The sequence below is a fragment of the Esox lucius genome, chromosome 14 (genome assembly GCF_011004845.1).
Source record: "Esox lucius isolate fEsoLuc1 chromosome 14, fEsoLuc1.pri, whole genome shotgun sequence".
Lineage (NCBI taxonomy): Eukaryota > Metazoa > Chordata > Actinopteri > Esociformes > Esocidae > Esox > Esox lucius.
The window spans coordinates 31,315,473-31,327,467 of record NC_047582.1 but is presented as its reverse complement, the minus strand read 5'-3'; the positions used below and the strand labels follow the sequence as shown (position 1 = coordinate 31,327,467).

Here is an 11,995-nt window from a genome sequence, read left to right as displayed (position 1 = left end):
CTTAAAAGAGCTCCAAGATACAGACAGAAATGTCCAAAATGTTACAACTATCCCCGGTCTCCCCTACTTGAAACCACAAATCCCAAAGTACCATCAACATTTCTAAACACCAACTCACAGACTTGAGTCACAAATGTATTTCCATATGAATTAAGGATGAATCCTCTAGTCAGGATTCCTGGAAAACCTACAGAAAACTCAATTTAACTCGGGAACTATTACATAAAACCCCAGTTGGTCAATGTCGTCAGTCCCATTATGGGTGTAACTGGAAATGGCATCATACTTGGTCTATACACTGCTTAAGAAAGAGGAAGGAAATACCGAGAAGTCTTACTCAAACAAGTCACACACAACCAGGACAAAATGAAACTAATGGAATCTATTTCACAAAGTCAAATAGAATACTAAGCCAGTGTTTGTTCAGGATTCCAAGCTGATTAATTGCAGGTTAAGGGTGTGCTGGAAGGAAATATTATTATAAGGAGATTTTATTGGCTGCTCTCAATTACTAGAGCTTAACATTTTTATACAATATACAATTTGTGATTTTAGATCCATTGAGGGTTACAGGATTCATATTCTAACAAGTTTGCAGTATAAACTGTATGTACAACACCCACTCATTCAATGACTTCAGAAAGTATTCAAACCCCTTCACTTTTTCCATATTTCTTGACATTATTTATTTTTACACACAATAAGCCATAATGACACTTACTCAGGGTCAACTTAGTGCCCGCAAATGCTACGGAAGAGGGGTCCCCAAATCAAATTCTGCTCAGGGCCCCAAAAAGGCTAGAGCCAGCACTGCCCTTACTCAGTCCCTTTACATAGTACTTTGTAGAAGGTTTGGACGGTTTCTCACATTCTTCCCTGTTGAGCCTTTTAAGCTGTCAAATTGGATGGGGAGCATGGTTGATCTCCAGGTGTCCCCACAGATGTTCAACTGGGGTCAAGTCGGGACCACTCAAGGACATTCACAGACTGTGCCGAAACCACTCCAGCATTTTCTTGGCTGTGTGATTCGGTCATTGTCGTGTTGAGAAATGAATCTCTACCCCAGTCTGTGATCCTATATGCTCTGGATCAGGTTTTCTTTGAGAACCTCTGTATTTTGCTCCATTCATCCTTGACACTTCTCCCAAGGGAACGTGGGGTTGAAGGTTTCTGAATACTTTCTGAAGTTATTGTATAACACATCTGTACTGAAAACTCTGGATGCATTCTCTTATTCAGCAAAGGTTTATCACTGGTGCAAATGCTTTATTCATTGTATTTTATATATTTCAGTTTGATGGGACTACCTGACCTCAAGAAAGGCCAGACATGGCACTTAATATTTTGTATAAGTCTGTAGCATCCTGCTAAAAACAGCAGGTAACAAGCACGATTCCAAGGATGTTCTGGAGATTCCACAGGCTTATTCAGAATTGGGTAAAACGGCTTTGGAGTACTACGGCCCACTCCTGTAATACCATTCACTGACCTTCACCTGAACCTTGTACAGCCTAAGACATTTTATGAGGGTTTCAGCAGCAATCGGTTTGGAAAGTCCAGAGGATGAGTACTTATTATACCCACAGCTGGGTTCTGTGACCCAAGTTCAGAAAATAGCCAACGAAAGTGCCAATATTGTGCTAATATTCCTGTTGCAAATATTAATATGTGGAATCACACAAAATGTGGTTTGTCTTTTTTTGGGAATGTCTGTATTCTTAAAGCATCTCAGAGTAGTAGTACTGATCTCAAATCTGATTAATCGTCTTAATATGATTGCACTGACAATAACAACTGATTCAAGATCAGCCCTTCATGAAATATGTGCCTAGAGCACACTGAAGCTTGATGTTCATGGGAAACTGGCTCATTAAGTTTAAATAACACTACACAAAATCACCATGGTACGTGGGCAATCCCATTCATATTTATTACAAAAAATAATTAGCAGAATTAATCCCCGTAATTTTAAAACAATTACAAGGAGCATAACGCAGTTTATTGATCAAAACCCATATTAGCTTAAAATGACAGACAAATTAATACACAAACATGGATAGTTAAAGTTTTGCCTCGTACAAACCATCCTGCTCTCGGACATTTGCATTCCGTTAAGCTAAGATCAGGATGGTCCTTTTCTAGTGTGGCTTGTATAATACAATTTCAACTAGCATAATCAGAACGAAATACAGATGTTCCCAAAATGCCATCAGCACAAACAACGACAGCGGATGTGGCAGAACCCCACCGCTTTTCTATCCATTTCCTGAACCGTGGCCCTCAGACGCTGCAATGACAAAGCGAATTTCCAAACCACGGTTGATATGCACAATCTTGACAGTACCATATGTACTGTACATGGCAGTGCCAGGCTTCAGTGTGATTTTCCACCACTTATCTGGATGTGGGCGCTGGCAGGTGCGTGTTTGGTGGAGTCTGACTTATACGTAGCCAGATAACGCTCTGCACCAACAGGTACGCTCTGGGAGGAAACAGTACAGGGCTGGTCACCACCGACATTGGTAGAGTGGGTGAAGCCCACAGTTGGCAGTGGTCATCGGCAGAACAAAGGCTCACCAACCAAACAACCCCAACGTGGACTCCGGCGCGGCCAGGCACCCCCATTGTTCAACTGACAAACCATAGAGCGTTAAACTTTTAACCTTTGCTGCCTGTTTCTAAAGACTGCACCCACTAATCACACAGGAGTGGGTAGGTAGAAAAAACCCAAACACACACACACAAGCGACAGGGGAAATGAAACACGTCGAGGTGACCACAAAACAGATTAGAAAACCATAAGTCATTAGGTAAAGGTGGAGACTTCAACTGGTTGGTGAGCTGGGGGCATCCAAACGTTTCCATTTGACAAGCTGCTGAAGTAATGGGCATTTACTTAAAAAACACCAGCCATGTAGAGGACCATGGGAAAAGACATGACTGCACCCAGCTAAGCCAGGCACTTGAACATCGCAGTATCCATCAAGCAGTGCTCAACAAGTATGGTCCAGGACAGAGCCAAGCAGATGGTGCTGGTGAAAAACAAAAACGGTCAATGCAAGACTTCTATACAATTACTTCTGGAATGTCCCAAATGGCATGCTAATTCCCATGTCGTACACTACTTTTAACCAGGAATATTGCACCGAAACAGGCTAACAGGTGCCCCATCATAAACAGACAATTATTGACACACTGGACTTGTATTAATGAAGAGTCCCAATTGATCCTAGATGAAGACTTTTTGTGAACCCAGAAAAAGTACCCAGAGGTTCGGGGGAAATTAACCAAAGTCTGCAGTCCGCTCATGGCAGTCCTCGGTTTTACTCTCTTAATGGTGTGGTAAAGGTTGGGGAAAAATCAGAGGGTCCTCCTCCGCAGGGCACGCCGTAGAAAATTGGTTTACAACGAAAACATTTCCTAGGGGTCAGGGTGTCCTGCCGTGTCTCGTTCCGTTTCCTTCCATTTGGGGTCTAGGGAATAGAACCCGGTTCTCTCATGACTGCCAGGTGGGAAACACCAACAAGCAAAATCAGGAACATAAAGGACACGTGGGGAGCTGGCAACTGCATGCGTAACAGTTGTCTAGTGAACAGAACCACGTTCTCTCTTTTCACCTTCTTTTAGTGGAACAAGATTGTCTGCCGAGTAACAAGATGATTATCAGCCATTTAGTCGCCTAAGAGGTTCGATGAATCCCTCAATATAAAGGGCGTTTCCTAACCCACGGAGGTATCTGCCAGGGCAGATACCGTCATTATTATAATTATAACAGAATTTTAATAATAATTAGAATTGATGTGGAATTACTGTTGTTATGCACAGCATCTCCACTGTTGTGAAAGTCTTAGACACACGCCACATGCACACTGAAAATGTTCATATTTCAGTCAAACCAATAATAGACACTTGACTACAAAGAGCGGGGGTTTCATTAAAAGCTAAAGATCAGCGAGGCAAAGAAAACAAATTATTGATTGTTAAAAAGGTTGTTCCCCCGAAGACAAAAAAAAGAAACATACACGTGTGTGTGGTGTAAACACAAGTCATTCAGCTATATACAGCATGAAGGGTTTCCCTTGGTCAGTTCAACGGGCTCACATAGGTCACGAGAGCGCTGGTTTTTTGGGCTGATATTTAGCCCGTCAGGATTATGTAGAAAAAGGTAATGTGCAGACAGTGGTGTGGAGACCCGGGATTGGCTGGCTGGGTTTGTAGACAGAAGTGCAGCGGAAGGTATACCCATTGTAAACCTTCTTAGTCTCCGTAATTATGACGAGGTCTCTGCATTACTTTTCCTACCTGCAAGAAAGACAAAGGTATGGTTGGTCACATGCTCATTCTTGAGGCATTTCTTCAGGAGTATTTACCCTCAAATGACTTGTGGTTTTGCGTCATTGTGACGCTGGAATTGATTAAAACCCAACATTACGCAATGACTGCTATCTATTTACGATATTCATTGCGTGCCCACACACTCCAAAGTTTGAGAAAGCCTACCTCTCTGAGTACTTTTCTATATCGTAACAAAGACCAATCTTTAAGTCTGTATGTTTAACTTTACCATTAGAGGGAAAGAGATACGGCATACGTACTGATTTGGCCGTGTGAATTGAGAAATAGGTATGTCATTGCATTTAAAAATGCTTCACTGGATGATTTGAAAACTACATCTACTGAATGATTTAACCAAACCAAAATTCTATAAGCGACAGCACTTAAAAAATATTAAGACTGCATTGTTAAACTGATTAGGTAGTCACAAACCCAACACAGTGGAAGATTAACTCATTGACAAATGGCGTTTTAAAACGACCTGACTTGACAATGTGACTGGGACGTGGGGCCAAATCTAGTGACCTCAAACAGACATGAGTTCGAGGAGCTCCTGACCAGTTGAGAGGGAAGCACACAGTCACACGTGAATAAATAAGGTATTTCAATTATCTAAAATCACCATGGTGACAGTGGGCCCTTTAAAAGCCAAGAGAATGACTGTATTTTTCCACTCCAACACCATGAACACAGGACTGTCTCACCAGCAACGGCAGGCTGACTAAACTGAAGTGTGTATTGCTTATCAGCAGGAACAGTGTGTCCATTTTTATTGACTGGAGGATGTCCCTCAAGCCTCACGGAGGTCAGGAAGACCTCTCTCACCAGGGGACCTGCATGCAGTCTGTGTGTGCAAAGGCCACACGTGTTGTCAGTCCACAGGAAAATGACAACGGCCATGATGTCGTTGTTTACTTCAGCCTGATGGTTCATTTACCTTTTAGTTAACCCTTATTTTACCAGGCAAGCTGACCAATGGCCAACGACCTAGACAGGACCTGATATGATGAAATGGAAATCATCTGTTTGACTACATTAGTAACGGACAAGCGGTTCTTTTCACGGTTTCCCGCAGGGCTGTGTTCCTTAGTGCGCACGAGACATATTGCAAACAAGACACAATTTGGGTTCTCTTATCAGACTCTTGTTCTGTGGCCTGTGGCACAGCAGGCTGGATCAGATAGGCCTGAGGAGGGTCTTACAAGTCCACAGGAGAGAGAGGTTGTGGAGGGAGCCTCCGGACGAGAAGAAGGCCCAGACAGCCATCAGCAGCATGATGACATACACTGGGGGGACGCTTCCCACGTACAATGGGTTCAACAGGGACTGACAGAGACAGGGAGAGACAGAGAGAAGGACAGGAGGAGAGAGAGGCCATTAAGCATTGAGGTCTAAAGAGGGTGCTAGGACACTGGCCTTAGCCATTGAATTATGTCCATCTACCCAAAACCCCTGAGGTGAACGGTTCTCTCCCCGTTCTGCAGGGCAGTGTGAGGGAATTTCCCCCAGCAAAATAAGCAGCAAGCACAATATATGTAGTGATCATATGGACAGAAGAAACATTCACACGTTTAGTCTTCAGTTGTACTTTTTTGGGGTCAAATCGTGATTCAAACGGAGAACACGGAGTCAGATATTGGATACTGGTTAAATAGAAGACAACTCCCTCGTGTGACTAATTCATGCTAGTGCCACTCTGTCATAATAGCATGAGCAGGTTTCTAGGAGACAGTGTATGTGTGTTAATATATGTACATTACTGAGGGTTTCGGTACATAATGTATAACATGTGTGCGTGTGAATGTGTTTTCATAATACTGTGAGTTTTGTACACCTGTGTATCTATGTTAGTATATATGTGTGTGGACTCACCAGGCCAGAAACCACCAGGTGGAGACAGAGCACCGCCACAATCACCCACCATCTCTTCCTCTCACAGCCATCAAAGAACACCACGCCCCAGAAGGTGTGGAGCAGAGTGAGTGCCAGGGTCATTAGAGCTACAGGGGGTCAAAGGTCACACGGAGGTCACTACACACAGAGACACAAACCCACTGCATGTACCTGGATATCACTTCATCTATATTGTTTTACACCCTCTGGTTACACTTTGACAGGAGATGCAGTGTGTGTACCTCTACACCTGGTAACAACTCAGACAGGTAGAGACAGTAGGGGAGATGCAGTGTGTGTACCTCTACACCTGGTAACAACTCAGACAGGTAGAGACAGTAGGGGAGATGCAGTGTGTAACGGCTTAGAAAGCAGAATCATCAGAAACCTGTTTCACATTTTTGGTGTAAAGACCATTCTTTTGTGCTCTGATATTCCTTGTTCTTTTATGTAATTTTTTTGGACAATCCAACTACATTTTTGGAGCTAGCAATTCAAGCATTTCACAACATCAGGCCAAAACTTACGCTAATCAGTGTATGCATTTTGTACGAAATATGTTATATAACATTTTATTAATTGGTTGATAGCATTTAAAAAATGTTTTAAAAAATTCAGTAGCTAGTACACCTCCCTTTCAGCTAGACACTTCCAGTCTCTCTAACTCTCCCAAGTACCTGAGCAAATAGTTACTTGCCTGTACGCACACGTCGATGTCACACTAGTACAACGCTCGGGTATACCAGGAGAAACCCACGCCATCGCAGACGAAGGAACGGCGAGACGGCCACACACTCACCTGAGGTGATGAAGTAGTACTGGGAGTCTCCGAACATGCCCACGGTTCCGGGACCCAGAGAGTCGGACAAGGTGTTGATCATAGAGAAGGCTCCGCTCATGATGCCGAAGCCCAGGCCGGCCACTGTAGACAGAACGTACATGGTGTGTGTTACACCCAATGAAATACTACATGTCCTATGGGTGCAACCACCTGAGGTAGAACAAGAAGAACAGAAGTGTTGTGAATTGGTATTTCTTTGGTATCTGCACCTTGTTTTATTATCTTTATGCTGTCTCTTTGTTTGTATTCCCGTAAAAAAAAACAGCAGCACCCATGTAGTCTACATTTGCAATCGTTTATATGTTTGGGCAACCAATAAAACATTTGAAATGGACAATAACGCCCATTGTATTTATCTTCCCAACTTACATTTCACCTCTGTTGTGTCATATTTAGGCCATTTGGGTCTCAGGTGTTGGCATATCAACAGGTTGTTATTGTGCCAACACAGTGCTAACTGTTCGGTCTGAAGAACGTTTAGGTTATGTTGACGTTTCTCTGACGGACGAAACGGATGAATGAGTGGACGATCTAACCCTAGAAGCACCGCCTCCCGGGGGCTACGAATTAGGGCTGGTCCGTCATTGATCCAGAGAAGCTCTCCGCGGCACACAGACGCCCAGCCAGGTGTTCCCTTACTAAGTTCAGCAACAGAGCCAAGAGGCGCTAGCTGCCTCTTTAGGTAAACCACGATGGTTCCAAGCAAAAAGGTGAGTTAGCAACATCAGGAAATAGTGAAGCACGCTCGGTTCAAATTGCCAGTCGGGACAGTTGGAAAGGGGATGTTCATTGGTTCAACTGTAAACAGGCATTATCTGGGGAAACATGGCTATTAATCAGCACCCAGGACCAAACAATCAGTTTAAGGGCATGTTGTTGTTCGGGGTTAAAGAACAGGACGGCATTTCTCCAAAAGGCTGAGCGCTGCCTCCATCTCAGGAGTAGATACGAAAGTTTTCTGTAAGCCGGCCACATACATGCATGTGATCCACCACTTTTGATATGAACAAATCTCACAAGGATCAGACACCGCAATCTCCCAGCTTCTACACAAACAACACTGACATTATCCCATGGGGCCTATTGTAACTGTCATCTGAGTATATTTGAGAATGCCAAAATGATTATGTAGGGCTAAAAACACTTTTTTATAATAAAAGATTATTCAGAGACACATGATGATGGTTCCAAGGTGTTACGCTGCTATGTTATTGTGCTGGGGGATATGAGGAATGCACTACTAACTTTTCTCAGTCTCCTCCAGTTTTAAATTTTAGGAGGAGATGAGGTCCTGGTCCACACCTGCGGATTACCTGGTTTGGGGGGCCCATTGCTGTCCCTGTCCTTGTCCACCTGGTCATACTTCTGACCTAGTCTAAAATCAAATAGACTCTGGATTTATCCCAGAGAAATGTATTTATTATTCCAATTGGACTCTTAATATCTCACCCGGCACAGCCAGAAGAGGACTGGTCACCCCTCGGAGCCTGGGTCCTTTCTAGGTTTCTTCCTAAAATTCGACCTTCTTAGGGAGTTTTTCCTAGCCACTGAAATTCAACACTACTGTTGTTTGCTTCTTGGGGTTTAAGGCCGGGTGTCTCTGTAAAGCACTTTGTGACAACTGCTGTTGTAAAAAGGGCTTTATAAATACATTTGATTGATTGATTGATGATATGAAGTCCGTGTACACAGGTTTTTGGGTTCTGTAACAACGTGTTAACCAACGTGCGTGTGCAGTCCGGTAAATGGCCATGTACATCGCTCCTTCCTTAAGTACCACAATGTGATGTGCCATTCCAAACATTACCTAAACCCACTGTCAACCGGTACAGGCAAGTTGGGCAGGAACAATTTAGTGCTCTCAATCTGGAGTCCCAGTCAGAGTATAATCAGGCTCATATCACCTACTGGGGACAGAGATAGTCTAAACACCCCTCCAGGTGAAATCTGACATCGACCACAGTGGCAATACATCTTTGAATGGTCCACATGACAAGGAAGTATGGGGAAATGATGGCCCTGTATCTAATCAAAATCACGAAGTTTATAGCTAAATGAGTTAGTGATTTCAAAAAGTAAAGGAGAGATTATGGTGTACCATATGCCATCTCCCGGACTGAAATGGGTGAGCTCTCTTCTTCGCTGATTGCTGCCAGTCCTTCATTTGCCTTCCTGAAGACAGAGTGGAAGAAAAATGTAAATAGCAATAGGAACGATAACATGGATTATCATTCTTCACTATATATACACACGAGCAACTGTATTCTGACATCGCAAAGGTGCAGCAGACAGAAAATAATTACAATGTGTACCTGATGAATGTTTACTTTGTAGCCAGACAGTGGAATTAATTTCGCCCTTTAGAAGTAGGTCACATTGTACAAGATTTATGACAAGCCACTAACTTTGGACGCTGTAAATGGCTACCACATTGACATGTACGTGGCACCACAGCTTCCTTGAGCCTGCTCATGCACAGCGCTGCGAAGCGTTTTGCAAGGGAAACAGGAAAATAGGCGTTTCTCATTGGACAAAATCACTCCGCGTTTGTTTCAATTTGTTCTTAGTGAATACATCCCTGGCAGTACATTAACTAAGTACATTGATACCAAGGCAGGCTGGTTGTGATGTGACCGGTGGCCAATGTGGTTTACAATGGATGTGACAGTCCATGACCTGTAATCCCAGTCTTGTTAGTAGTGCTGATCAAGGATGGGGTACCCCTTTGCCCCAAAACGGAGACAGGGAGATTGAGTGGGACTGTTATAAAGAGCAAGTTGTGTGTGGTGTGTGTGTGTGTGGGTGGGTGGGTGCTGACCTGAGCAGTCTGTAGTACCCAAAGCGGAACACCTCCTGCAGTATGACAGAGAACATGCAGCCAAATATAAGCAGGCCCTTTTGCAAGTTCAGGTCTTGTGCATTGGTTGCCTTCATGGCTATGAACCACACCAGAGAGGACAACAGCAAAGACACCAGCCAGAAGAAGGCCCTGGAGAAAAACAGTTTCCATGGGAAATAACTTCAAGAGCACATAACGTTTTGACACAATGAAAGTGAATTTCACTATCATCATGCTAACTTCTAAAAGCTTACCACGTTACCATAGAGAGAAACGTACTAAAAGGCCTGACGTGTGAATGCACTTATGCATTTAATGTATGGTTAGGGTGAATAACTAGGGATGCGTTTAGGTAGTAATTCATTCTCAAAAAGCATGTTACTACAATTGCTCTAGGTCTTCAAATCCTTTATTTGTCAAAATACTTTAATACATCCGTTAGCTGTGAACAAGAAGATTGCTTACCCTGCAATTAGAATGATGACTCGCAATGGGTCTTTGGCGATTGTGAAAATGAATAGGGAAAACGCTGGCCCAAACGCAATGAAAGCGCACCCAAAAAACACTGCAGCAGTCATTATCGAAACTTTCTCTATTTGGCTAGGTAGCTACTGTACCTACCCACTTATATTCTTTTCAACTGATAAAGGATTAATAACGCGGTTAGATAATTGTTCAAATAAACGCTCATTGGATTGCTCGATCTTTGAACCATTGAAACAGGTATAATCTGTAGAGAAGTAAAAGTTGTATCAACCAGTCTTTGTTTCTATATAGCGGGCGAATGTAACTGTTAGCACTAGTAGCTAGCTAAGTAACGGTAACCTAACGTTCGTCACTTCGGTAGCGGTCTATGCAGAAGAGAAAATAAATATCGATATTCTACTGCTTACGAAAAAGGTATTTACAATTGGTTTTCTTCGGTTTCGCTCACATTTTGAATAACTAGCTAGATGTGTTCCTTTCGTTTAGCGCTACTATTTATTGATATTTACAGTTCCCTTATCCAAACCTTTTTGTTTATGGGTTTGTAGTTCCGGGTTTGCCAACTTGCAAACACATGACCTTCACTTTTTAAAGGGCCAGTGCCCCCATGAACAAAAGCACGGACCCCCTTGTTTCGCTCCTAATCAAAACCGATCTACAACAATTTCAATAGGGCTCACGTCAGTGGTTAGGAAAAGGAAAATATCCATCTTAATCATTTGGTGAATAATTTAGAAGTTTAAATCAACATATTTTGCTGATTCGAGAATTTCAAAAATCTACAAGGACCACAGTTGGGCGGAGAATTGCAAGGAGTTACTAGAATCTCCGGGTAAATAAAAAGTATATTTCAATTAGATATTTCCTTCATACCAATCAGCTACTTTGACACAATGCAGGAAGAAAGCAGCTATTCTCATCAAGAATCGTTAATGGCATGGAGTTGATAAACTTCTTTGGAACCGAGTTTGAGGTTAGTTGTCTTGATGGAAGCAGAGACCATATATGCCTTTATAATGGACATGATATTTCAGGTGTATATATCTTTGTAAAATGTATGAAGATCAACTATTTTTGTGTAATTTGTGTTCTCATATCTTTCCCAGGGTTACTATTTATACACATTGAAACAGGAAGTCACGGATTACCAATCAAGTTTTCCCAATGAAGCAGATGAACTTGAAAACATATATGCCTGTGAATCTATGGAGTACAAAGGTCCCACCAGCTTAATAAGCTTCAGTGAGGTTTTAAAGAGGACTTAGTTCATTTGAAGAATAAATTGACATGGCAGCCTAGAGGTCAAGGACCCAGTATGTGAAAATCCACTGGTTCTAATCCACAAGTTGAAAACTTTTTTGTTCCTGACCCAAATTGCTCCCAGGTCATTGCTGTAAATAAAAATGTGTTAGCATACTTACCTGATCAAATAATGGTCAATAAAAAACCTGAAAAAATATATATTGTGTATATTACACTGACAGGCCACTTCAACAAAAACATTAAGTTAACACCACTAACAATATACCTGGCTACACTCCCCCCCCCCCCCCCACCACCAACCTGTAATCTTTTATTACATTTCAGACACACCCTAGAAT

General features: G+C 42.6%; 1 protein-coding gene across 1 annotated transcript; it reads right to left on the bottom strand.

Annotated features, from left to right (window-relative positions):
• Positions 1–1,898: 1,898 nt before the first annotated feature.
• Positions 1,899–10,952, bottom strand: zgc:114200 (uncharacterized protein LOC559336 homolog). Its single transcript, XM_010889561.3, has 7 exons — positions 10,374–10,952; positions 9,888–10,058; positions 9,168–9,241; positions 7,028–7,150; positions 6,208–6,335; positions 5,538–5,661; positions 1,899–4,302 (listed from the first exon to the last, which is right to left on the bottom strand). Exons 1-7 carry the CDS (start codon positions 10,484–10,486, stop codon positions 4,271–4,273), a joined length of 765 nt encoding a protein of 254 aa, XP_010887863.1. The 5' UTR covers positions 10,487–10,952; the 3' UTR covers positions 1,899–4,270.
• Between the last annotated feature and the right edge of the window lie 1,043 nt (positions 10,953–11,995).

Bases quoted from the DNA above. Each gene is read 5' to 3' on its own strand.
- zgc:114200 (XM_010889561.3), bottom strand. From the start codon at position 10,486: ATGACTGCTGCAGTGTTTTTTGGGTGCGCTTTCATTGCGTTTGGGCCA. The intron at 9,242-9,887 runs GTCAGCACCCAC...CTCTGTCTTCAG, and splicing joins GGGTACTACAGACTGCTCAG to GAAGGCAAATGAAGGACTGG. The intron at 5,662-6,207 runs GTGAGTCCACAC...TGTCTCTGTCAG, and splicing joins ACCTGGTGGTTTCTGGCCTG to TCCCTGTTGAACCCATTGTA.